The sequence below is a fragment of the Pyrgilauda ruficollis genome, unplaced genomic scaffold, assembly GCF_017590135.1.
Source record: "Pyrgilauda ruficollis isolate IOZ18807 unplaced genomic scaffold, ASM1759013v1 scaffold141, whole genome shotgun sequence".
NCBI classification, from domain to species: Eukaryota; Metazoa; Chordata; class Aves; order Passeriformes; family Passeridae; genus Pyrgilauda; species Pyrgilauda ruficollis.
Window position 1 is genome coordinate 622,814 of NW_024512655.1, and position 26,852 is coordinate 649,665.

A 26,852-nucleotide genomic window follows, 5' to 3' on the forward strand; every position below is an offset into this window, starting at 1 on the left:
CCGGCGGGATGCCGGAGGGCGGCGCGGGCGATGCGGACGGGCGGCGGCAGAGGCGGCGGCGGCGGCGGAGGTAATTCCCCTCCGGGAACATGTCCTGGAAAGCGGGGTCCAGCGCCCACTCGCCGGGGCGGCCGCGGCGGCAGGGCAGCCGTCGGAAGCAGGGGTTGAGGCTGAGGTTGTGGCGGACGCTGTTCTGCCACTGGCGGCCGGGGCCGCGGTAGAAGGGGAAGCGCTCCGCGATGTAGGCGTAGATGCCGCTCAGGGGCAGCCGCTGCCCGGGGCTGGCCCGGATGGCCATGGTGATCAGCGCCACGAACGAGTAGGGAGGCCTCTGCGGCCACCCCGCCGTGCCCGGCTCGGTGATGCGCTCGGTGCCCGGCCCGGTGCCCGGCTCGGTGATGCGCTCGGTGCCCGGCCCGGTGCCCGGCCCGGTGATGCGCTCGGTGCCCGGCTCGGTGATGCGCTCGGTGCCCGGCCCGGTGATGCATTCGGTGCCCGGTCCGGTGCCCGGCCCGGTGATGCATTCCGTGCCCCGCTCGGTGCCCGGCCCGGTGCCCGGTGCCGCCCGCCGCTCCCCGGGCTCGGTCTCGGCCATGGCCCCGCTCTCCGCTCGCCCCAGCCCCGCGGGCCCCTCTAAACCCTCTCCCCGCCACCCTTCCGCCCCCGGCCCAGCCCAGTCTGGTCAGTTCGGGGTCGCCGCCGGGTCAGGACGGGCCCGCCGGGGGCTGCGGGCGCAGCTCGGGGCACAGCTCAGCCTACACCGACCGGGGGTCGGTCCCTGCGAGCGAAGCCGGTGGAACCCCCCTCGTTTCTCCCCCGCGGCGGATCCGCTGCACAGCCCCAGGGCCAGGGGCGAGCTCAGCCCTGAGCCCGCACCAGCGCCCCGGCCCCGGGGCCGCTCCCGGTCCTGCCGGCACCGGAGGGGGATGGAGGAGCTGCTCCCCCGCAGCAACGTGGATTCTACCAGTGTCGCACCTCTGCAAGCCATTAAATCCTTCAAATACACCTGTGTGTGCAGAATTAGGAGCGAGCTGTTGCCAGTCATTTAATTAAAATACATCCTCCTTTAAGAAATGTCGATTTGATCAGCTTATGCCACCTGTCCCCTAATTTACATTACAAAATGAAATCATAATTTAAAGATCATACAATAATACATAAACACTCTCAGTCACTATTTCACTTAGAAAAACCCCACTTAAATGCCCAATGAACACAGAAGTAGGGTGTGCATATAAATGGACCACTCACACTAAGGTGAAAACTTATCCGGTTTTATTTTTTAAAGAAAAATATTCCTCTTTAAACACAAAGCATGAACTAAAAACATCCGAGGAACAGCTTCTCCTTCCTTGGAGCATGTTCAACTAAACTGTACAGTGACAGAGCTCCCCAAAGAAGACACACATAACATACAGTCTTTCTTTCACAGGAAATAAGGTTTAGGACTTGAAATTGTCCACCTCACCCTCTCTAGATACCCATTCAATCCAAAAATACTCTGTACCTTACTCCCACCCCAGAACACAGTGATGATAATTTCTGGATGCAACATATATCTAAAAAAAAAAAGGAAAAAAAGTATGGGCCAAATTGGCCCATCCTAGCCTTTTAACAAATGTCTGCCAGAGAGGTTAAGACCATTGTTATTTCCAGGAATGGTGCTTGGAAGAAAAAATATAGCAGCATTCAGAGGCAAAGAAGCCCTTCAGTCCAGCTGCCCTGTTACAAGGAACCCAGCCAGTTCAGCAGGGATTCACAGATGTTCCCAGCACCCAGGAAGAGGGAGTGGGAATCAAACATTCACAGGCCTCATCTGTTGCTTGAACAAACAGCCTAAAATTCAGTGAATCTGGCCTACATATGCCAGCAATGAGTTTTTTCCCCCCCTAGTGACCAATTTAATGTTTAAGATTTTATGTAAAAAGGTATGATAAACTTCAGAAATCAGCAACTCGTTCTAACCACTCCCTCTATCCCATCAAATAGATATATGCATAATATTTGTGACATCTGCCAAACTCCCCAGACTGTGGAACTGGAACCAGACTCCAAAATACAAATTCTTTCTAATTCAGAACAGCAAAATCATCTAAAGTATCTGCAAGGTCTCAGAACGTGCCTAACAAGCCCATAGCCAAACAAAAAGTACCTGGACATTTTCAATGGAAAGTAGGAGATGGAAAAGGTCTGGAAATAAATCTCATTTATACTCGACCTGATCATTAATTGTTGGTATTATTAAGTCACGTTCAGATCTTTATCAGGCCATTTTGTAAAGATCTTTCCCACTCCATACACTCCAACAGTTTTTACAGTAGGAAAAGTATTAGAAAAATAAAATCTCCCCCTGAACAACACTGTATGAAGATCAACATCATCAGTCACAGGTATTTTTACAGGGGAACAGATAAACTCCTGCTTCCTCCAAACCAGCTTTGTACAGAAAAGAGCAGCAGGATAGACACAGTATCTACGAGCTAGATTAAGGCCAACAATATAAAGACAAAGATGGGCTCAGATCTTCTGAAATGAAGAAACCTTGCAAATGTTTTTGCACATCTGCATGCACACACACACTCACACTCACACACGCTCGTGTGTTCCTCAGGCAAAGGCTTCACAACCGTGAGAGCACCACGGGAGAGAGTTCTAGCACCAGAATGAAAAACTTTCCTCTTCAGTATGAACCCCAAAGTCTCCCTATTGCTTTGGACAAGGTCACCAAACCCCTTCCCAAGAACAGTCTGAGTGAGCAGCCACAGAAGCGCAGTGACAGGTGACAGGGCTCTGCTCCGGAACGCGGTGTGTGCAGATGCTGCAGCTCCTGGAGAGGAGGAGAAGGTTGGTATTGCAATCTGGTCGAGTGTGGTGGTGAAACTCAGCGCAGGCTGGGAGGTGAGAGTGGGAGGTTTGCATACACGAAGTCACAGTGCACATCTGCTGGGTGACAGGGACAAGCAAAGCCACGGCATCTTCTGGCAGCTTGTCTGTGTAGGAGGCCTCTAGGGAGGACAAGGGTCTGTGAATGGGATGTCACACACTGCACCAGAACACCACGAAACCCAGAGAGCAGAGGCTCAAAGAGAAGCTTGGCAGCTGCTCTGCCATCATCCTGCCTGTACACGTGCTCGGGTGAGCGTGCAAAGTCTATAAAAGGGATAAAAATCTCTTTACAACAAGGTTATGGGCCCGGTTTGGCTACAAGGAACAATTCATGCAAGTTGCAATAGAATTCATCATCCATCTGCAGCACAGCTTTGTGCTGCAGGTCTCTCCTGGCTCTGGGCCTTTGTCCAGGAGGTGCAGCCTGCACAGCTCTCTGAGGAGGCCGAGTCCTGCAGAGTCAGGAGCAACCTTTCCTGCGCAGCCTGGCCTCCCCTGCGAGGCACAGCAGGGACCAGTCTCACCCACAGGGAGGGCAGGAGCAGCAGCTGGAAGTGGGCAGCTCAAACCATGCAGGGAGACTGGGAAAACACAGAGACACTCAGCTTTTCAGTGCTTGAATCAGCAGCAGCAAAGCCCCACTACGCTGTCACATGCACGCTGATCAGTCTGGCTAGGGCTCCCATGGTCTACCAAGAGAGGCTGGGGAGGAACTCAACTAAAACATGCAACAAAAAATAAAACAAAGTGAAAGGAAAGTTGATCATCACTGAGAGCTGGGGCTCCAGGTTCAGAGAATGGCCAGCAGCAGATACACCTTGTTCTGGGCACATGCAGAACACAAGAGAGGAACAGCAGCGAACTGGAAGGGAGGGAAGGACAGTAATCACCAATTCAGGAGGCAAACACAGTGGGTTGGGGGAGTGAAATTTGAGGTAAAGGAGCCCAAAGGAAGAAACAACAGAAAAACTCCTAACAGATCCGAGTCCTGCTTCAGGAAATACACAGCTAATGCCAGTCAGCTCTCTTCTCACCAGGTACTTTTCACACACTGGTAAATCTTCTCTCTGCACTTGGTTTTTGGGAACCAAAACATCAAGATCAGGATTTCTTTTTTTCCCCTAAGATGCACTAAATGATTCTGCGTGTTCAGCACAACATTCTAAATGGCCCCTGAATTCTAAGCACTGCTGAAGACTTACCCAAAAGCAGAAATACCCAAATTACAAACTGCTTTTCAAAATCTACTACTTTTCTTAGGCTAGAAAAGAAGAATCTATCCAGAAGTCTGAATTGTCCAGAAGCAGGTTTGGCATTTCTCACTGAGAGCACCTGGGCATTTTACTAAGTAAGAAATTTCTTAAACAGTTACTTAGCAAATGCCAACATCAGACGGAGGTGTCAGGTTTCTGGATAGATGCATACAATCAGACAGCTCCTCACCTACCCCTAACAGAAGAGATTTGTGCGATTTACAGCAAGAACAGGCTCTGCCACTCACTGCTTCAGTGAAAACTCCAGCAGAGCTGTGAGCTGGAGCCCTTTGTGGTGCAAATCACACCGGAATCCTTTCTTTTACCCACTTCAGAGTAACTCAGTTAATGCCTGCTGGGCAAAGCAAAGCAGGGGCTTCCAGGTTCTGATGCAGCCAGCACAGGGTGTCTGTCTGGGGGCTGTGCAGCCACAGAGCTGGCTGGACACAGGCACACACGGGGGCTGAGAACCAGCACGGCCAGAGTGGAACTGGTGAAGGCAGCCTCAGGGCCAGGTCCAGCTGGAAGCACAAGGACATCTAAGATACAAGAACATGACAGAGCAGCCAAGGTCACCCATGTGCTTAGGTAAGCTTAAGGCAAATAAAGAAAGTTCACTGACAATTTAGAGGAGAATGCCAGAGAGAAGAGAGAAGAGGAACCACTGAGCAGAGCCTGGGGATGCTGTTACAGTAGCCAAAGCCCAGCACCAGCTACTAAGCCATCCCTCTTCTTCAGCTCATTTGTTCTAATTCTCCCCATTTTACCAGCACCATCAGCACGAGGTCGATATGTCAGAAAGAAGAGCTGGGGGTAGGTTCCTAAAAACGCAGCTCACACATTTTCAGGCTTGTGTCTCAGGTCAGTTCTTTTGAAAGGAAGTGTGTGGCCTTTGGACTGGCCTCCTGCTTGGAGCTGGAGCTGGGAATGCTGCCTGCCATCTCCAGGGACAGTCCTGGGTGTGTTCTACCTGCAAGTGATGGCAGCAGCTGCCCAGGCTCCTTTTCATGCCAGCTGAGTGTACAGTAGTTTTTTAATGAACAGCATGCACCGGTGGCATGGCCTTGGCCATGGAGCCATGGTTGAGTTGTTCTCATCTCCTCAGGACCAGGAACCAGAGAGAAAGGGAGTGTTGGCACAAGTCAGCGCAGGCTCCTGTAGACATAGGCTGATGTGAAGACAGCATTGAGGGTCAGGCTCACGGCCAGCAGGCCCCGGAGGGCAGAGGTACCAAAGCGACCTTGGCAGAAGGGGAGAACACAGAGGAAAACAGGGAATAGTAGAAAGAGATGTTAAAGAACTGATAAGTAAAAGTGAACGTATGTTGTACTGTTTCTCTCTTGCCAGTGTTTCAGCACAAGCAGAAATTGCTGAAGCACTTTTCCTGTCAGGAAAGACTCCACTGCTCTCTTTTGGCTCTATTTTCATCTCATCTCATGCTCTTGACACTTGCATCCCCACCCCTCTTCTTCTGTCTCAGTTTAGCACTTTGTCAGTGCTCTTTTCTTCAGACAAAGAACAGGAACAGCTTTGTTAAGATCTTAGAATAGCAGGCACAAGGTCCATTTTGCAACTACTTATTAATTTGATTTCCAGGAAAGATCTCAGCTACCCTCACAGAAATGCTCACATTTGCAGGAAGCAGTCACCAGACTCGTACTCACCTCTCCAGCCTGCCAAATCTTCCCCTTTGGTAGTTGTGTCTACCACGCAGGTAGATGAGTGTGACGAGTGATCCTCCTTTTTGATGGAATTATCGCTGCAAATACTCCCCCCTTCCACAGCAGATCTCATATCTGCAAGGAGAAAAAGACAGGAGAATTCACCACCCGGCTTTCTCCCGAAGGCTCCCCACCCGTAGTGGCCCAGAAGCTGCAGGGCTGAGCTTCCAAGGCAGCTCCTTGCCGCGAGTGCCCGCGGCAGCGCAGCGCTGCCGTACCGGGCGCGAGGCTCTTCCTGGGGAAGCCGGGCAGCTCCGGGGAGAAGGCGTTGCTGTCGGGGTGCTCCTCGGAGCCGCTCGGGCTCAGCAGGGCCTCGCTCTGCGCCGGGAACAGCAGCAGCTTCTGTCCCTGCAGGTTGAGGCGGGCGGGGCTGATGAGCGGCCGGCGGAAGCGCAGCGAGCCCGAGCTGGAGGTCACCGAGCCGGCCACCGAGGGCGCCGGGGACGGCAGGCGGGACGGGGCACGGCTGCCCGCCAGCAGCGAGAAGGGATCTGCAACAGAAACACCTGCGGTAGTTACACAGCCCCTGAACGAGAGACATAGCTCTCCCAGAATTCTTAAAAGAAATGTGAAAGGAAGAATTCAAAATTATTATCTCTTTTTCTGTAATCATTGTTTGTAGATATGGTTCTCCAGAGTGTGAGAGAAGATTGCTAAAAGCCAATCAAATCTTAAATCCACCATTGTTTCTATAAAAACTGTAGATTTCTAATAATAAAGTGTCTTCTTCATACCTTCTAATGATAGAGTCTCTGTATCACCTTTAGCTGTCCCCAGTACCCCTCTGGTAATAACACCCCATGGACAAAACCACCGGGTTAGCATCCTGCTGCAACAGGCACAGCTCTCTTTAACAGCACTACAAGGAAAAGGAATGGGAGCTGCAAATGTCCACCAATGTGTCTTGTACTACAATTCATTATTTATTTGAGTTCCCACACTGCAAAACACAGAGAAATCCCACAGGTACTTTAGCACACTCAGGAATGACTCAGGAATCAGGTTATCAGGAGCCTGGTGAGCTTTGTCTGCCCAGCTGTGCCCATCCAGGAGAGCCTGCACAATGCATTTTGCAGGTGAATGAACTGTACTGGCAGTTCAGAGCTGCTGAGGAAGTGCTGTGCACTGGGAGCAGGAGGTTTGCAGGGCCCGGGGTGTGACTGCCTCTGCAGCAGCACAAACAGCCCAGGGACCGTCTGGGCCAGAAGGGCAACAGACAGGTCATGGAGCAGCCAAACCAGCACCTGCTGCACTCTGCTGGGAAAGCTACAAAAGAGCTGCCCTGGAAGGAGCTGAAGTCTCCTGCCCAAGCAGGCTCAGCTTGCTCTAATCAGCAAAGGGCTCCTTGTTTTGTCTCAGTGATGCCACCGTGAGCTCTCCAAGGAAGAACATCCAACGCACACAGCACCTGATTTTAACGCCATCCCACTTCTAGCTGGGACTCTCCCTGCAGCATTTCTAGCAGCAAAATGGACATTTTCACTGGAATGCGAGCAGGGAGGAAAGAATTCAACCAGACCACGTGTTTCAACCCACTCAGTGCAAATCCTGCAAAGACTGCTGCTCTGGAAGGCCTGGAGCAGTACCTGATGATGGGGATTCCTTGGACTGGGATGACTGCGAGGCCGGCCGGCTCCCACTGAACAAGTAGCCAGAATCTAAAAGCAAAAAGGAAACAATCTGAACCCAGCTGGTTCAGCTGCTGCCAAACCCCAAACCCTAATGCTGCATACTCCTCTATGCACAGGAGCAGCCATCCCTGGGAGCAGGGACTATAACAGGTGGATCCAGTGCCATTCCCTCTGGGTCAGCCCTGCACTCACCTGGATCCCTCCCAGCCCATTTCCTCAGCAGCACTGCAGCCCCCTCCCCGTGGGCCAGCCCTGCACTCACCTGGATCCCTCCCAGCCCATTTCCTCAGCAGCACTGCAGCCCCCTCCCCGTGGGCCAGCCCTGCACTCACCTGCCCGGGCCAGCGAGGGGATGGTGCCCAGGGACAGGGCCCTGTTGAGACGGCCGGGAAGAGAGGACGAGGCAGCTCTGCGTGGGGACCTGAAGAGCTGCTGGTTCGTCAGGTGCAGGATACTGGGTGGTGTTGGGACAAACAGAGACGTGGCAGGTGAAGGGAAGGCTGTGCCAGGGCTGCTGGGAAAGACAGTAATGGAGTCCCCAGAGAGGTACCTGCAAAGGACACGCAGGACAGACACTTAGCAATGAGAAATCCCAGCAACTGCCTCTCTCATGCTTGCAGAACACTTGTTTTGTGACCAGGTTTGGACTAGCTTTACCTGCAGAACACTTGTTTTGTGACCAGGTTTGGACTAGCTTTACCTGCAGAACACTTGTTTTGTGACCAGGTTTGGACTAGCTTTACTTGCAGAACACTTGTTTTGTGACCAGGTTTGGATTAGCTTTACTTGCAGAACACTTGTTTTGTGACCAGGTTTGGATTAGCTTTACCTGCAGAACACTTGTTTTGTGACCAGGTTTGGACTAGCTTTACTTGCAGAACACTTGTTTTGTGACCAGGTTTGGATTAGCTTTTCAGTGCAGGAGTGCTGAAGAGTTTACGGGAATGTTCCTACACTTTGGGAGAAGAACTGCCCGACCTTACTTAAATTATTGTGCACCAACCTGTCCCACAATACAGGGTGGAAAAGAGGGTGGAACAGTTTAGGAATGCCAGTGAAAATACCCTGGATGAGAAAATTACCCAGAGAATGCTTTAAGAAGTCCAGATGATAAAATACAGGAATTTTGTATTATTTTTAACAATTGAATGAATGAAAATACATGAAAGAAAGTCTAGAATAGGAACCAGAATCTCTGTTCCTCTGTAAGATTTTTTTAGTCAGAAACAGGTAATAGAACTGTCAAATAAATCACGATGAAGAACTGAGAATAAAGTGCACATGTTTTTAAACTGAGATATCTGACTTTGCAGATACAATTTAGCAGATGCAATATTTGGTGGCTTAATCTCACTTCTGATGGAAACAGAGACAGATGAGAGCAGCAACATGGTTACATGGCTTTTCTTCTGTCAGAGGAAAGCCAGGAGTAAATCAGAGGGTGAGGAAAATCTCAGCCTTGCAGCGGGGGGTGATTTATGCACGTGTCATTCTGCCCTGGAGATGAAAGAGGTGCAGCAATATTATGCCATGCTAACTCTAGAGTGAAGATTACAATTTAAAGTATCTTATAAACTCCTTATCTGCTAGCAGGAGGCAGCCACCACCAATCCTGCCCAGCGTAATGAGGCTGAGCACGTGAGCCAAGCAGGGTGCTGTGCAGGACATGCCTCACAGCAGCCAGGGATGTGCTGCTCCTGCAGCCCCAACCTCTCCAGGTCCCAGAGGACCTGAGAAGGGGGCCCTGCTCTGCACCCATGGGGAGCCCTTCAGAGCACCCCCACACACATCTGCCCCACCACACACACATGATGTGCCCAGCTCAGCTTTGTAAGAGGAAATGAATGGGAAAGGGAATTAGAAGTGCAGCTCAGGACTGATGTGAATCATAGGAGGAAGAGTGATACCTACCCCTCACTGTGCCATGGCTGTGGAGGGCCAAACCTGTGAGCAGCATGGCTCTTTTGTCCTAACTTTGCACCTTCTGTGTCTTTGGGCCAAAGGACACAACTTTACACAACTCCTTGCTGCAGCAGAAAACAGCTTAACTGGTTTATTGGCTTTTGGAAGTCTTTCATTTAATGGGCTGGAAGCTATTATAGTGATTTATCACTCATAACCACAGTCCTGGGACTGAAACTGTTTTGGATCAGGCTTCCAATGGCTCTGCTGCTCAACAGCCCCACTGCTAACCTCACCCAGAGAGTGCAGCCAGATCCTCAGGGCAGTGAAGAATCATTTGTCTTGAGCCATCCAGAAAAGGAACTAGCCAAGAGGAGCTGAAGGATTTTAACTATAGCTTATTAATGCCTTAGGACTGAATTCTGACCAAAGTGTGTCCTAAACACTGATCTGCTCTAAAAAATTCCTGCCAGAGTGCAAAATACTGCTCCTGTTCTCTGCACTCTTCAGTGTTTGCCACTGCCATGTCAAGAGGGCTCAATGCTGCTAAAAGCCCTCGTGGGAATGTGCTTCATGCCTGAGAATGGGCAGCTGAACTAAAACTTCTTCCAGAAGCAGATAAAAAAAGGTGAGGAGATCAAGAGGATCAAAAGGCAGGAAGCAACCCCATCACAGCCCTGGGATGGAGCACTGCAGCTGTGCCTTTGCTCCAAGCCATCTGTCACATGGTAAAAGTGGCTCTGGCAACAGTAAAAAAAGCAACATTTAAAAAAGAAGGAAAAAAAAGGCTCTGGAGTCAGACAGTTTGTGGAAATAGTCAAGGCCCGGAAGCCGTTTATTTCAGAACTTGATATTGTGAACATCAAAAGTTGGGTATCTTAATTAGTGTTTACAATGATCACAATGTTACTAGACAGTCGGGCACAACTCTGCTACACAGATACTTTAAAAATAAATAAATAGAAGGTTAAAGAAGGGTATTACATGGTATGGGACTGTACACGGTCCTGAAGGAACACCTCCTGCCAGGAGAGCCTCCCCTGCTCCGTCCCAGGAGCTCCCTGCCCTCCACAGACACCACCAGGGGTGTGTGCCTTTCTAATTCACATTTTACCAGACATGCTGCATCAGCCTGGGACAGAGGGAGACACGGGAGGGCACGGGGCAGGCCAGGCTGCAGATGGACCCACTCCTCTACCAGATAATTCAGCCCATGAAGAAAAAGGTGAGATGCAGTCCCAGGCAGGCAGCGTGGGGCTGTGCCCAGCCCTGGCAGCCAGCCAGGGGGTGAAGTGTTTCCTCTGGCCTCAATGTCCCCTCAGAACTGAGCTACCCATGTGCAGCAGGGTGCTGCTCTCCCCGGGGTGCAGAACAGGTCCCTGTCAGCCAGGAGCAGGTGACTGGCTGGGGAGAGCACACTGTGCCCTGACACTGCTCTGCTGCACCTCCCCACTCAGGGCCACAGCCTCCTGCCAAATCCACAGAACCACGAGTGAAGAGCAGTACAGGAATAAAAAACAGGCACAAGGACAAGGGAGAGTAGTGCTAAAATGGGCACAGCTCTCAGACACATCAATATTTTGATATGTGTCTTAGAGAGCTAGAAACTTCAGCTGCCAAGAGTAAGAATTCTTGTCTCTTGCCTGTTGTCCTGTTTTGGATGAAAAAGGAGGGTTGAATTAGAGCTGCACTAAGACCTTCTAGGGTACAGATGCTTGGCATCAATTGTGCCTTCCCCCCCAGCTGGTGGCACAAAGTGGGGAGGTGTGTGTACATGCACATCCTACACCTGCACAAATCCAGACTTGTTGGCATGCCAAAAATGTCCAGGGCACCTCTCCTGCCTGTACACTCCAGAGCTTTGGTCCCAAACCAGGCTTCACAGGGGCTGACCTCAGGACTGAGTACTGTCCCTTTCCCTGGAGAGCATGGCTCCAAGGGCCAAGTGTCCTTGCAGGTGACAGCACACCTGGAAGGAACTGGCAGGTTGTATGTGACAGCACACAATTTCAATAGCATCTCTGAAAACCAAAGCAAAGCCTCCCTTCACCTTTCATGAGTGCAGTCAGTCTGGAGCAATTATCTGGCTATTAATTATATTAATTTTTATAAGAGAATAAATACTTTGTCCACATTACACCAATACATAGTTCCTAGAATATCTAAGCATGATTATTAGCTTCACACAATTTCAGCGCACTTGAAAAATATTCATAAAGCCAAAATAATAAGCCACTACACCATTTTTATATTCCCACATGTTCTCACCCTTTGACACACCCAAGCTCACGAGGGCATGCAAAGCATGGATGTAGGAAAGGAGGAGTTAAGAGAAGGGAAAGAACTGGATAGAAATACAGAGTATTTAGAATGGTAAAGGGCCACAAAAGCTCAGTTTGCATGCACTGATGTCACTGAGGGCCTCAGGAAGAAGAGAAGCAGCAGCAGCAGAGATGCTGACGTGGTTGCTGCCTCTGTGCTCTCCCTGCAGAGCCTGCAGAGTTGCTCAGAAATGTTAGCCCAAGTGTCCTCCCGTGCCCTGCCACGCTCAGTGGTGGCACAGGAAGGACAGAAGCGCTGGCCTGGCAGACACACGGGCACTGCTGCAGCCATGTGCCACCAAGCAAAGCAACACAGTGTTGTCCCAAATCTTGTCCAGGGAAAGGCACTTAATGAACCCACATTGGCCCCTTTATAAATCTGGCTCTGCTGGGCAGGGTGCAAGATTTTGAGCTGGCACATCAGCCATGGCCACTCAGGGCCAGAGCCAGGCACTTGGGGATGGAGCAGATTTGATTTCAAGTGACACACAAACCCACTAACAATCCCTCAGCACCTCAGCTCCGTTCTGCTGTTACCATCCCCTGGTCCAGACACATGGTTAGTGTGAAAAAGCAGCACCTTTTGAATTAGGGGCTTTTGGGCTAAAACCCTCTAATATTGTTAAGATATGCACATGCTCTGGTCTGCATAGCTGAGAGAATCCTCAGGCAACAAAACTGCACCTGGAGACCACCACGTGCTCCTCTGTGGCCTGAAGTAAGAGCCCAGCAAAGTGAAAACAAGAAGCTCAAAGCAGTGACCCAGTAGTTCTGGATGCTTTTGTGTCAGCCGTGGTTGTTAGTTACCTTTGTTAGCTCTTATCCCACCCAGCAGAAGGAAACGTGTCACAGAAAATAGCACCTCAGCTGCACAGGACAGCACCACTGTGCACCAAACACACATTTTCTCCTGCTGGACTCCCTGTGGGGCAAGCAATCATGCAGTCAGATGATGTAGTCAGGTATCTACACCTAGATGACAGAATATCTAACTGCTGAGTGAAAAATGCAAAGCACCTTCCACACAGAGCCCACGGCATGGCAGTGTCTGGAACAGCCTACTTGGCTTTGGAATCTGGTGTGGCAAGAACAGTCTCAGCAAAGGCAGTAGTGGCTTGACTGTTTTTTTTCCCACAGTCAGCAGTAGAATACTGCCAACTTACAACTTCTCTGCAGGGCTCCTTGTCTGAGACACAACTGGTACAGACTGAATGCTACAGTTTATAAATCAGAACACCTCTGGACAAAGCCCACCCTGCTCCTCCTTTCTTCCCTTACCCCTAGAGATCCATCATCCTCCACCATCAGCAAAACCATGTGAGACAAGGAGAAAGAAAGGAGGTTGTCAGCATCAGAGTCTCTAAAACACCAAAATTCAATTGCTGCAAGTTTGGTTTTGAGGCTCTGAGGTGGTTGTTGTTTTTAGAAGCAGCAGCACAGACATGCTGAGGCATCGAGAAGTGGGGAAAATAAGCTGACACCTGAGCAAACACAAAAGCTTCTTTGGCATTAAATGAACCCCACTTCAATATGTACTTTGTTATTCTGTTTCACCTTTGAAACTTTCCCAATTACAAGCACAAAAGTTCTTCAATTGTAAGTTGTGAACAAAGCACCACAGAAATCAGTTGTACAGCTTGGCCATAAAACAAAGTAGCTTTCTGATGTTCTGACATATAAATTAGTGCAACTAGTAAATATACTTCATTTGTATTAATCTGCATAAAGTGAAGACAAACGGATGTCACTTGCAGTTAACATATCTCCCACATTAAAGGACTTTCAACTCAGTATAGATTTGCACTTGCTGTGCAAACAGAGCTAAAACATTCCTTAACAGGATTAATCAGGCTTCACAGTGTAAATCCTCTCCTTCCCACAGTTCTAGCAACTGCCTGTTCCCAGCATTTAGTGTGCATCCTCCCCATCCCATCCCAGCACTGCACAGGGAAAAAGATAACCAGAGAAAAGAACAGGCAGAGTAAACCAACGTAACATTTAAGAGCAGAACATCACAAAAGGTGCCTGACCCCAGGGAGCTTGAGGATGAGTCAAGTTTAAACAGAAAGAAAAAACCAAAGTGCTCCTAAAAAGGGAGGAAAACAGATACATAGAGGAGATAGGAGACAGTAAGAAACAGGACACAGTGAAGCTTAACACAGCCTTGGCTTTCAGCTCCTGAAAATAAAACATCTGGAGAGGCTGCCAGCCATCCTTAGAAGCTGCCACTGAGAGTTTCCTTACTACTAGGCAAGAGAATTTGGACAGATACATTTCATTCTTATTAATAAAAGGGCATTGCTGACAAAAATCAGGCATGACATTACCATGACCATTCCCACTGAGTCTGTCAGCTTCTCATACCCCTCCTTTGAGCCTTCTCAGTATATCCTTCAAACATGAGATTCCTCTCATGCCTTGGACACATCTCACAGGAGAACAGCAAGAGGAACTTTCAATCCAAACTGTACAGGTAAGTGCAGAAGACAATCACAGACAAAAGTCTTCTTTTACATGTACTTTATGAGGAAAATTTGGAAGTCCTGAAGCAGGAAGAAGGAAGGAAACAAAAAAAAGTCCAGATGCCTTATATCACTAATAGCTCAAGATTTCCCATGCCTGTGAGCTGGAAGACAAATGTTTTGGGTCAGGACTGAGAGGTGATGGGAAGGTGGAAGATGGAACCAGACCTTGCAGGTGCTGGATTCCTCCTGTGGGTAAGTGAGTAAACAGCCCTCAGCATCATTCACAAGCACCAGAATGGAGCCAGGCTCTGTGAGCTTGGAGGTGGATATTGCAGTTATCTGAAGGCACCAGAAAAGGATTCCAAAGGAGAGCCCAGGTGGGCAGCAGGTCTGTGTGGCCACTCCCTGGCTCAGTTACAGGCCCACAGCCAGGAGCTGCATTCAGCCTGGCTTATTGTTAACAAATTTCTGAGCTTTTAGCAGTGTTACCTTTATGCTTTCACAATGAACAGCAGTTCGAGGAACAGTAAGTATGAACAGCTAGGAAATAGCTTTTGTTTCCTTTTAAAAAGCTCCTCTAATTTCACCAGCATCTGCAGCACCCAGTAGTGTCTGCATTTTTCAGCAGGAATTGCAGATACTTCACAGTGAGAGCTCCACTCTGGTTATTTTATAGTTTATACACTGGAAGATCACTAGACCAAATTAACTTGTATCAGACTATTAGGGTGGTGAGTTCCACTGTGCTATTCTGAACAGAAGAAAATAGCAGATCATCTGTAAAAGTGCTATTTCCTCTTGAAAAACCAAAGTCCATATGAGAAACTCAGTGGAGTGCCTTTCAAACAACCGTGCAGGATAATCAGACTGCTTATCCTAAGAAGCCCCAACAAGTTAATTCTAAAAAACCCAAACAGCTGGAAGTTCCTTCCTCCCCACACAGTAATACCCAGCCACTCCAGCTTTCAGCAGAGGAGTGCCAGGCACTCAACTCCAAGTCACAATTTCCAGACCCTTTTTTCAGCAGTATCAGCACAATGCCAGACTGCAAAAAAGAACCCCTGCAAGTAACCCAAAACACCCATCTCTGCTGCCATGCAGTCCCACAGCAGAGCTCCCACCCTTTCCAACCTGTGTTCTCAGCAATGAACACTGACTGAGTAGTGAGGCACAATGAAAGCTGGCCAGATACCACAGCATGAGCTGCCAGTCCCACACTTCTCTTTCTAAGGCTATAGGAGTGGAGGAACAGAGGCATTTTTATCCAGTTGTGCTTATACACAGATGTTGCTTGGGGAGCAGGTGGGTAAAAAAAACCCAAAGAAAACTGGCATTGAAAGCAACAACCACTGGTAGGTCTGAAAATTTAACTTCAAACAGCTGCATACTTTCAGGTATTAAGACACCCTGAGCTACATGACTTTTTAAAGCACCTTTTTGAATAAATAACTGAAGTTTCAGTCAAAAGCACTTAAGGACACTTCTCCATTTGAAACAGGAGCCAAGAGAAGGGCGAGAGAGGGTGCAGGTAAGTGATGCTACACAGTGGAAGGCAAGAAGAACCAGGTATTGGGCTCTGTGTGGTCCCCTCCTCGCGTGCCTGGGCACCACAGCACGTGTTAACAAGGACTCCAAATCCAGAGGCAAGTTCCCATCAGTTCCAAATTAAAATGACCAGCACCATTAGGAAAGTGAAGGTGGCCCGGGCCCCATGGTGGATCAGGGCAGAGGGTTCCTCTGTGAGTGGCTAAGGATGGAGAGGCAGTGAGAAGAACCAGGAGGACAGGAGGAGCCAGAATCTCTTTGGCTGGAGGAGCAGAACGGGGAAGAGGCCGCATTTATGGAGCAGTTTGTGAGGCAGCTGCTGGAAGAACTGACTTTGGGGAAGCTGGACATTTGTACTGCTGATGCAGGATGCAGGAGGAAGGGAGAATGGAGGCAGCACAAGTAGCTTCCATGGCTAGCAGTGGAAATGCTAGCACAGTGGTAAGGAAGGATGGGGAAAAATTATATATTTATATATACACACACATATATTACGTGCATATATAAATATATATATTTTTAAAAAAAGGAAGAGGAGATCTTCACTGCTTATCTAACTTTAAAAAAGAGACACAGAGGAAGGGAAAATAACAAGAGGAGAGAGAAGCACCAGTCGCAAAGAGTTCACAAGGCCTTTTTCCTCCTTCCCCCAGCGTCACTGCTCTGGCTCTGACCTTCGGGGCCGGAGTCTCCGCTGGCCCGTTGCCTTCCGCGTGGCCACGGCTGCGGTGAAGCCCACCAGGCAGCACAGGGACGTGGTGCCAAACTTGGCCGTGTCCAGCCAGCTGGGCGTGTCCGTCTTCAGGTAGCGCTCGGCCAAGTGCAGGCTCATCACCACCAACCACAGGACCGAGGCAAACGCATCGATTCGCCGGAGCCTGCCACGGGACAAAACACCAAACAAGAGTTCAAGCACCACTGAACACCTTGGTCCTGAGCAAGGGGAGGGAAGGTGGGGAGGGGACCAGACTGGGCAGGTCTGTACTGCCTCTGATACAGCACAGTGTGCAGCCCTGCCTGCTGCTGGGCAAGTGTCTGAGCAGATCAGTTCCATTTTCTACCATAGCTGCACAGGCAGCTTTTTACTCACAGTAATTCAAGCTTAAATGGAATGAATCAAGGCATGCAGTACTACAAGTGCCATTCTGCAAAGTGTTTACCCATAGATCACCCAGGCAACACAGGACTAGAGAGCTTCTACCAAAGCAGTTTGAGTGAGACAGAAGCCCAGCACACGCACCTGATGCGCCCAGCCAGGAACATGGCCAGCAGGCAGGTGAAGAGCCCCAGCACAGCCACTGCCATCTGGTGATTCTTGCCGTAGGCCCAGGCCACGCTCAGGTTCTCCAGCAGGCGCTCCGGGAGCAGGCGGAGCAGCTCCCGCCAGCCCTGCCCCGAGCTGCCACCGCCACCGCCACTGTCACCGCCTGCACGGGGGCTCGTGCCAGTCCTGTTCCACACGGATGCAGGGCCAGAGGGGACAGGAGCAGGGACAGCTGTGCTGAGGGAGAAGGGGTCGCCTGACCCGTACAAGGCCATCAGAACCAGGAACGCACAGCTGAGGAAGGCCAGGAACCGCAGCAGTATCACCTGAGCTGGTGTGGTGATGGAAGTGGAAGAGGAGGATGAACACAGATTCTGCAGAGGAAAGGAGAAACACCTTGTCAGAAGCTGAATGAACTGCAGCAAGGTTTTGAAACGGTGCTGTATGAAGCACTTCCAGACTGTATGGTTTACTGGACTGCTCTGCTCAAGTCCTTCTAAGGGTCTGTACTGGGCTGACACCACATGGGATTACTGCAGACTAGCAAGGAGCAATGGCAGAGACATGAGCAGAAGCCAAGGTCAGGCAGGGCAGTGAAACAAGGAGAAGGTCATAATTCAATTCCCACTGTTCTTTTTTTTTTTTTCCCCTTGTACTCTGTAATTTCCTGCACTGCACTCATAAATTGGCTTCCCTACCTCCCTTCCTCTGCCTGTCCCATTATTTTCCTTCCACTCTATTATTACATTAGACTTACCTTCTGGCAACTGTGCTGAATGACACCAGCAAGAGGAAAACCTCAAACTAGCATTAGAATCATCTATGGCAACTCTCTCTTCTAAACTGCAGCCACGCCCCCAAGCTCCCAGGGCTAGAGAGCCCCAGGCTGCTGCCTCCCTTTCCCAGCTGCAGATTCTGGGACACAGAGCTGTGTCCCTGCCCCTGCCCTGCCTGACGTGTCCCCACGTACCTGGCTGTAGCTCTTGTCCGTCTCCCGGCGCCTGAAGTGGTGGCTGAGCAGCAGCGCCCGCAGCTGCCGGTTCTGGTGTTTTATGTAATACTCCACAGCAGCCTGGCACGGGCGGCACAGCTTGTAGGTCTGCTCCAGGTGGTGCTTGTACACCTCGATCTCCTCATCGTACTTGCCCTGGGGAGAGAACAGCAGGGGAAAACTGGTGAGAAGTGCAGGTGCCTCACCAGTTGTCGTGTTTGCTATTGACAGGTGGGCAAAGCATGGCCCCAGTCTCACAGGGACAGCTCCCTGAGCCAAGCTGCAGGCCAGGCATACAGCCAGCCTCACACAGAGCTGACCCAGCCTCCACGTCCCAGAAGGATGGCAAAGAAGAGCCTTGGAGAAGCCTGATGTGGCCCAACATCAGGATGTTGAATTTCCACGCCTGATTTTGCTGTCTTTGTTGAGATTCTATGAATTCCACATAGCTGAGACAAGTAACTAGAATTGCTCTTCCTGTCCTCAAGCGAAGGGACACAAAATACCTGTGGCTCCTTCCCTCCAGGCTCATCCCTCCCTGGACCAGCCAGCCCTGCTGTCACTGACACCCTTATCCAAGCACACTGGATAACACAATCCCAGGTTTCTCAGCTGGCACAGGCACTGCAGCTCACTGAATGCTTAAAGAGGGGCCAAAGGCTGGCAGTACTTGAGCAACTGGATAGGTCTGGCAAGAGGCAGGGACTAGAAATAAAGCTGAGAAAAGGGCACCAGCCAAAGATATTCTCATGAAGCATGATCAAATTTCAATCTGTTCTCCAGGAATCGTTCTGATTAAACTCATTGTAATTACACAAAGCAGACTGGATTAGGCAAGCCAGAGAATGGACACATACTACAGCACAGTCTAACCCCAAGGCTTGAACACATTTGAAGGCCAAGGAGTGCAGCACTAAATTCTCTGCACAAAACTTAAGGGAGCCATAAAACCATGAAGGAGAAAACACCATTATCCCATTCTCCATGCATATTAAGTAATGGGAAGGCCAAGAAGTTGCTCAGCAGGAAATCCTGTAGCTGTAGCTGCAAAGTCCCTTTGCCCTCCTAAGCACAGATGCCTAACCGGGGAAATTGTGGCTGCACAGGATTCCTCTCCCACTTCACTTGTAAATGCAGAGCAGCACAGCCAGGGCCTCAGGAAAACAAAATCTATTAAGGCTTCATGTTAACTAGTGGGCTGTTGTGCCTCTCAGGTCCCATAAACTCAGCCATGGGAAGTACTGGAGTTGTAAGATGATCTCAGAAATGTCTTGGGCTCAAGCTTCAGTTTCCAGTGCTCATCTAGAACAGGGGAACATTCCAGCTTTGAAGTAGCATTAGGTAAATTTACAACACTAATCACTGGACTTCTCTGCACTGGAGTGCCACAGAGTGCTTCTGAAGACTGTTGGAACATCATTCCACAGCACACTGAAAAACTGCTCTCTCCTGCTTACTAGGCTGCAGCATGGAATAAAGAGAGCAGGAATAGCAGATGCATGGATGGGAATGCCTTGGACATTCTCCAATGACGGCAGTCCCTATTGAACACTTACCTCCTCCCTTGGTGAGAATGAAGCCAGCTGTTTGATTTTCATGGTTTGATGGTTGTTGCATTTCTTGCAGAGCAAAATTTGGCTGCTCACCCACTGCTGTGGCTTGCTAGGGTCACAGAAAGTTGGACTGCCTGACACAACGTGGTTAAGGTGTTCCATGTACTGGGCAGGGATTGGCTTGTTGTAGTCTCCATTCTGACAAAAAGCAGGGGGAAAAGCAAACATTCAACCATAAAATCAAAGCTAAGTTGACAGTAAGATTCCCTAATCTCTGTCAGCAGCTCTGCATTTCATCAGCATTCATCTATGTAACAAAATTAATAAGTAAAAAAAGAGACAAAATGCTTCAAATCTTCCCCCCCGTCCACTGTCCTGCACACCTATCTCGAGTGGCTGGTGGTGCTGGATTTCAGCTCAAGACAGGCTTTGCTATTTAGCAGAATACAAAACCAGAGAACAATTGCTCCATAGAGCAAAGGAAGTATCCTTAAGAGCTACATCAAGGCCACTTTTGCTCTTTAAAGCGAGAGAGGAACATTTGTCTCGATCTCTCTAGCCAGCACACGGCAGCGCAGTGGCTCCTCTCTCCAAGCTGAGGTGCTGAGCTCACGGGTGCTCAGCACAGGCAGCCAGCTGTCCATTCACTGCACTGCAGCTGCACCATGCTCCCCCAGCTCCCCCGTACCTCCTGGAAGCCGTTGTACTGCTCGCAGTTGGGGCAGTCCCAGCAGTTGCGGTTCCCGTAGGGCACCACCGTGTCCTGATTGCAGAACCAGCAGTTCACCGTCACGTGCGTGGGCTTCTTCCTGGGGAGAGAACAAACATCTCAGGAGCCCTGAGCTCAGCTGATGGACAGGAAAGCAGTGGCTTTCCAACAGTGAAATGCAGGAAAACAGCCAATCTTCCCATTCCGTGTGCTTAATGCTATGACTTGGAGTAGTCCTTTTAGCAATGAAAAGACAGAATGATAAAGCAGAAATAAATTCTGCCTGACAATCATCCCTCTGCTCTAGTACCATGGACATGCCAGAAGGTTAATAACAACCTTGTGATTTACCCTCTTCACTGTTTTTCAGGGGCATATCTGGGGGTACAGGCCCCCTCCATAAGCAGCAATGCTATTCTATGAGAAGGTGCAGTAGAATTGATGCTTAATACACAGGATTCCAGGAAAAGAAATCAGGATCCACGAGAGCTGCCTGTGACGGCAGAAACCCAGGAAATGGGCATCCCCTGCTTTTATGCACTAGAACTGAAGGGATATGTGACCTTGATCCATGAGCCCCTTGTTTTCTAAAGCAATCCTGTTAAAACAACAGCCAATACTGACCAACAGCTGTGACGTGGCCCCACAAAACAGGTTGTGACAGATGTGTGAGCAAAGAACCTCAGCAGCCTGACCCCTGAGCCTGCCTGCTAGAGAAGCTCTGCATTTGTCTCAAAACTCAGTGTAGTCCCCAAGAGGAGCTCCCTGGCAGGCCAAGGCACCAGAGCCCAGCTGTCTGGGTTTATCAGGACCAGTCCCAGTCACACTTCCAAGGGAGGGCAGCTGCCCAGGGCTCGCTATGGCAGCTATGCAGACAGATGGACCCAGCTGCCACCAGGGAATTAATTAATCTGTGTGGCTCCACTGCAGCAGCAGACAGGGCCACAGAGCAGGGGAGCAAATAACAGTAGCCAAAGTGCTCCTAGCAGAGAGCAACTTCTCCCAGCTCTAGGGAATGTTCCCTGCTGCTGAAACATCTGAATGCTGCAGAAGTGTTGTCTGACACCCAGCAACCAAACAGCCAAGTGGGTCTTCTCTCTCAGCCATCACCTTTGTAGCTGGATCCCCACAATTAACATTTTTCCCACTCACATTTCCATAGACCATGCCTTGAAACTTGGTTCATAAAACATCAAACCCTCAAGCAATGTCTGAGCCTCCTGTTTAGGCACTTACAATGAGGGTATGCTTGAAATGAAGCACTGAAAAGTCAGAATGTACAGAGGATTCCCTGCCAGATGCTGAAAGAAAATGGCTGGAGCTACTAGGATGACAGATTCTCATCTCAAAATAGATGCAAACACCCACACCCCCCTTAAAATGAATATTCCCTGCTCAACTTTCTTCACTGCCAAGGGGGCTCAACTGATCTAAAAATATCACTGCTAAAACTAACAGGCAAAAAAACCCCCCAAACCAGCCCAGAGTTTAAAGCAGACAAATCTAGGCTGATAGTCTGAGTTATCCATGAGCTGCCACTGTCCAAAAGCCAAGCACATGTCAAAGCAGCTAGATGAAGGATGGGCAGCAGCACCTGCGGTATCAATCTCACTGTCACAGGTGTAAAAGCTGTGCAAATACAACACGTAGGCTTCAACCAGCAGCACGCAAACCCTGCAGCTCCTGGGGCACAGCCTGAACTCCACCCTCTGAAGGAGGTTGTTGCCCAGGCACTGCAGGACCTGCCACAATCCCTTCCTCTGGCACCCACGGAAACAAGACACAGCACCCCCCAGCCTCTACCCACCCCAGGCTCTCAATTCCAGGGTGTGACAGAGGTAACAGCAGTAATTTCAAGGATGACAGAAGTGGAAACCACAGGTGAAGAAAGGAATAAAGCAGTCATGCTATAAGGGAGAATCCAACAGTGCCAAACCCTACCTGAGAACTCGCTAATATCAGAGACCAAATCCTCAGAGTACTCGAGGCCTTTCCATCCTTTTCCAAACAGGATTTCATTTCTTGCTCTTAAGGCTCAGGAAGTACTACCAAGGATTAAATAGCAGCACTTCATTTGCAATATATGCAAAACAAAAGGCTAAATCCTGGATTATTTAGGATAAAGGGCAATAATACTTCCTTCTGTGAACCTATAATCTGTTGCCATAGAAATAGGTGCAAAAAATCCCAAATTCCCAACTCCTGTTCCTTTGTGACAAGCTGCTGGATTCCTTTATTCTGCTCACAAAAATCAGGCTGCAGCTCTGCAGGTCCCATTGACAAACACTGGCAAGCAACTAGTTTGTGTCTGTCATGTAACACAAGGAGGAACTCAGGCTCCTTCCCAGCACTCTTCACTTCTCATTTATACACACATTTAAGGTCATGCTGAAATCCATGCTTCTCATGGATTGCCAGAACAACAGTCTACCTTGGTAAGTGCTGGCAATAACAAAATGGATGTGTAAATATTTTTATTTACATCTATTTCCCACCCTCTTTAAGATGAAGATGTTTACTTTTCTGTAGTCTTGAAAGAGACACTGGTGGATGTGTCTTTGCTGGGTTACCAAGGATTAGAAGAAAAACCCAATTCTCCATTAAAAGTATTTAAAGCAGCAGTCTCCATTCTGGCACAACTGCATTACAAAGCAATTATTCAAATGCCTACGCCAGCAAATGTGAACAAAAAGTACACAGGGAAGAGGAGCTGTTTTGCACAGGTCAGTTTTGACCAAGCCACGTCTGGTGGCAGCCGGACAGACCAAGTGCTGGCACAGCACTGGTGGCACACCTGGGTTCAGAGCTCAGCTCCCTGGCAGGGAAACTCCTGGGTGGCACAAAGTATTGGTGCCCATGCCCATCCCTGGCAGTAGGGGGGTCTGTCAGGGCAGACCCAACACTAAACCCCATTTTCCAATGCAAGAAAAACAGAAGTAGCAGCTATAGACAAGACTTGGCCACAAGAACAGATTTCCAGTGCAGTGATGTAAGTTACAATGCAGCCTGTCCTCCCCCAAGAGCCAGAGTTAGCGTCCTCTCAGCCAGGAAAAAGGTGCCCAGTGGACTCAGGCAGGGACACACACTCAGTGATAACCGCCCCAGGCTCTGTTCGTATCTGGACATCAAATCTTTTATCTCCTTGATAAACAAAAAGCAAAGGCAGCATCATATCTATGTCTCATACCACGTCTGTCCCCCTTATTAAGCTGTCCTCCTTGCTGACTATGGAAGATTCATTAAACCAAGGCAGAATAAGAAATTTGGAAGTATCAGGACAGTACTGAGAAACACAAACATGTACCTTCAGGAACTATTAAGGTCACCTGAAAGAATTTACCAGCAGTCTTCAAGGACTTGGGAAATGCTTTCCATTCCAGAGACCTTTTGATGAACTTGAGCAAAACAAATCCACTCTCCTCCCTCAAAAGGCATGCTAGCCTGAACTGGGTCAAAGAAATCTTGCCTGCTTCACTGGATTGCTTTAGGCCACTTGGATTTCTCGGTTACCCTAAATATGTCAGAGAAAGGCCAAGTCTGGTATATGGACTAATGTCCCATTGATCATTGATACGGTTAAATAAACAGCAAATGCTTTAGAGCAAACCTCAGGCATCACACTGAGGATGCAGGAATATGCTTCTCTTGCAAAGCATTAACTTGAAGTGAACCTTAACACAGGGAGCCCTTGGGACTGGCTTGTCTCCAATAGAAGCACTTAATAGATGAGCAGGCTGCAAAGTCTATTGCTGCTACAGAGACTGAAATCCATATATTCCACACATCCCTACATTCCTTTCATGCTATTCTAGATTAGAATCTGTCAAATTAAGCTTTTCTCCTTTCATGAGATCTGAATCATGACATCTCTCCTGATGCTTTTCAAACCTGGCTTTCAATTGCTCTGAATTTGTTCTAAGGTCAGGAACGTTCTGTGCAATTAAGAAACAAGTAACCAAAGAATTTTGGTCCCTAATCAATAATTGTGACTTGTATAGAATCTCCCCTAGCTCTAGCACTGCGCTAACAGCGCTGCTATTTCACAAACCTGCTCCCCAGCAATCCATCCTTCACCCCACATCAACCAGCCAAAGGAGCAGGATCTTCTCTTTCCCTGCCTCAAACCGCCGGAAAAGAAGCAGGGGAGAGCGCGATGGGCCGGAGCCGCGCTCCCCGGCGGTGCCCGGGTGCGCCCAGCGCGCCGGGATGCTCAGCCCGGCACACAAAGCCATTCCCGGAGACAGGGAAGAACGCTTCCAGCCGCTCTCCCTCGCCCTCCTGCCGCCCACCCCGCGGGGCCCTGCCCGCACAGTCTCCCCGGGCCGGGCGCGGGCCCTGCCGGGGCGCTCCGGGAGCGGCCCCGCTGCTCCCACAGCGGCCGCGCCCGGGCCCCGCGTGGCGCCTTCCCGCCGCCGCGGGCCGCATCCCGCCATGGCCCAGCCTCCCTCCTCCTCCTCCTCCCGCCTTCCTTCCTTCCTTCCGTCCGTCCTTCCCTCCCTCCCTCGCTGCCCCGCCGGCCGTACCTCCGCGCGATGCGGTAGAGCAGCAGCCCCGCGGCCGCGGCGCAGGCGGTGACGCCCAGCCCGGCTCCGTCCATGCCGGTGCCGCCGCGCTGCCCCGGCGCTGGCGGTGCCGCTTTGTAGGGGCGCGGCCGCCCCCCGGCCCGCCCCTCGGCCCGCGGGGGCGGCGCGTGACTCACGGCGAGGCCGGAGTCGTGCGGCGGGGCCGCCGTGAGTCAGCGCCGCAAAGGCCGAGATCGTGGCGGCGGGGGCGGCCCGGGCCCGGCGCTGCCCCGGCCGTGCGGGGGCGGCCCGGGGAGGTCGTGCCTGGCCCGGCGTGCCTGGCCCGGAGCCCGGCGCACACGGGGGGACATCGCTTCCCCTAAATTTAGCCGCGGCGCTGTGTGACGGCGGGGACAGGCCCAGTGAAGGGCGGCCGCCGCAGCGCGGCACTGCACGGAATACCCTGAGCTGGAAGGGACACAGTCCAGCCCCGGCCCTGCACAGACACCCCCAAATCCCTCCCTGGGCATCCCTGGAGCGCTGTCCCAACGCTCCTGGAGCTCCGGCAGCCTCGGGGCTGTGCCCATTCCCTGGGGAGCCTGGGCAGTGCCAGCACCCTGCGGGGAAGAGCCCGACACCCACCCAGGCTCCCCCGGCACAAACCCGTACCCTGCCCGCGGCGGCAGAGACCGGTGCCTGACCCTGTTCCCTCAGAGACCGGTGCCTGACCCTGCTCCCTCAGAGATCGGTGCCCTGTTCCCTCAGAGATCGGTGCCTGCCCCTGCTCCCTCACAGATCGGTGCCTGCCCCTGCTCCCTCAGTGATCGGTGCCCTGTTCCCTCACAGATCGGGGCCTGCCCCTGATCCCTCAGAGATCGGTGCTGTCCCTGCTCCCTTCACAGATCGGTGCTGCCCCTGCTCCCTCACAAATCGGTGCTGCCCCTGCTCCCTCACAGATCCGTGCCCTGTTCCCTCACAGATCTGTGCCCTGCTCCCTCACAGATCGGTGCCCTGTTCCCTCACAGACCGGTGCTGCCCCTGCTCCCTCAGAGATCGCTGCCTGCCCCTGTTCCTCAGGATGCTGCAGGCCGGGATGGGTCCCTTGGTCTCCCCGGGCTGCCCCCGGCCGCTCCCCTTTTCTGAGGGGAAAAGGCTTCTCGCCCCCCAGCAGATCCACCCCCAGCACCACAAGAAGGGTCTGTATCAAGGCAGGGACCTGGCGCTCGGTCAGGAGCTGTCCCCTAGAAGGGAAATAACCCCATTTATGCTCTGATCCCTCAGCACACACAGCTGGCATCTGCTGTTCTCACAGAACTGCGAACAGTCGGTAGTCTGACAATCGTACTGTGCTTTTACATGAAAGTAAGAGGTTAAGGTCTCTCCAAAATATGAGACTGACCCAGCCTCAAATTGTGATTTTTGTGATTAAAACAAAAGAAAACCTCAGCACAATAAAATTGCTTAAAATTCGGGAGTTCCAAGTTATGTCAGCATCATGTTTTTTAAAATGCATAAATGGAAAACATCTTCATAGACAAATATTTGTGCTGGGAGTAAACTGTACTTTTAAGCTCAACTATGGTTGGGCTCTTCACTGTTCCATTTCCATCTGTACAGATTCAACCATGGAAATTAATTCTGCGGAGTAACAGTGAATATTTCATCTTAACGAATTTAAAAGGCATGTAATTTTTCCATCTCTCTTCCATTGTTTAGTGCAATTACTTAGGGATTGTATTATGAGACCAAAGGATAGGAAGAACAACCCACCCAGTGATTTGGCCAGGGCTGTGCTGCAGAGCTGGTCTATTTTCCCTACACAAGTCCCTCCCTTCCTATCAGCTCTATCTGTACTATCAGTCCAAGCAGAGGTGCATTGTTTAAAATTGAGTTTCCTCCTTAAAGGAGCTAATAGGACCTTGTGCAAGGGGCACAGCCAGGGCACAAGCACGGAGCACAATCCCCAGCAAACGCAGGTGAGCTGTAAGGGAGGCAGCAAGCCTTACAGCGTAAGCACTTGGGAACTCCTCGGGTGGCTCAGAAATATTTCCAAAGCAAAATTAACCAACACGAGTAGCTCATAATATTGCAGCAACAGTTATGTGTGTC

The 26,852-nt window shown here is 50.5% G+C and overlaps 2 protein-coding genes across 2 annotated transcripts in view; both read right to left on the minus strand.

Annotated features, from left to right (window-relative positions):
- Positions 1 to 595, minus strand: part of LOC121349633 (forkhead box protein E3-like) — a 2,123-nt gene extending 1,528 nt beyond the window's left edge. Inside the window, exon 1 of the mRNA XM_041460259.1 lies at positions 13 to 595. Within this exon, the coding sequence (XP_041316193.1) occupies positions 13 to 595 (583 nt within the window). The remainder of the gene's footprint in view (positions 1 to 12) is intronic.
- A 663-nt stretch (positions 596 to 1,258) lies between these two features.
- Positions 1,259 to 25,033, minus strand: TMEM201 (transmembrane protein 201). Its single transcript, XM_041460254.1, has 11 exons — positions 24,765 to 25,033; positions 20,221 to 20,341; positions 19,536 to 19,730; positions 17,959 to 18,135; positions 16,965 to 17,362; positions 16,399 to 16,602; positions 7,824 to 8,041; positions 7,447 to 7,518; positions 6,079 to 6,351; positions 5,804 to 5,935; positions 1,259 to 5,379 (listed from the first exon to the last, which is right to left on the minus strand). The coding sequence occupies exons 1-11, from the start codon at positions 24,836 to 24,838 to the stop codon at positions 5,282 to 5,284; spliced, it is 1,962 nt and encodes a 653-aa protein (XP_041316188.1). The 5' UTR covers positions 24,839 to 25,033; the 3' UTR covers positions 1,259 to 5,281.
- Between the last annotated feature and the right edge of the window lie 1,819 nt (positions 25,034 to 26,852).

What these genes read in the sequence shown, in the direction of transcription:
- TMEM201 (XM_041460254.1), bottom strand. Translation starts at nt 24,838, where the DNA reads ATGGACGGAGCCGGGCTGGGCGTCACCGCCTGCGCCGCGGCCGCGGGG. An exon ending in CAAGGAATCCCCATCATCAG is followed by an intron (nt 6,352 to 7,446) that starts GTACTGCTCCAG and finishes TTTCTGTTGCAG; the next exon opens with ATCCCTTCTCGCTGCTGGCG. An exon ending in CAGGAAGAGCCTCGCGCCCG is followed by an intron (nt 5,936 to 6,078) that starts GTACGGCAGCGC and finishes TTCTCCTTGCAG; the next exon opens with ATATGAGATCTGCTGTGGAA.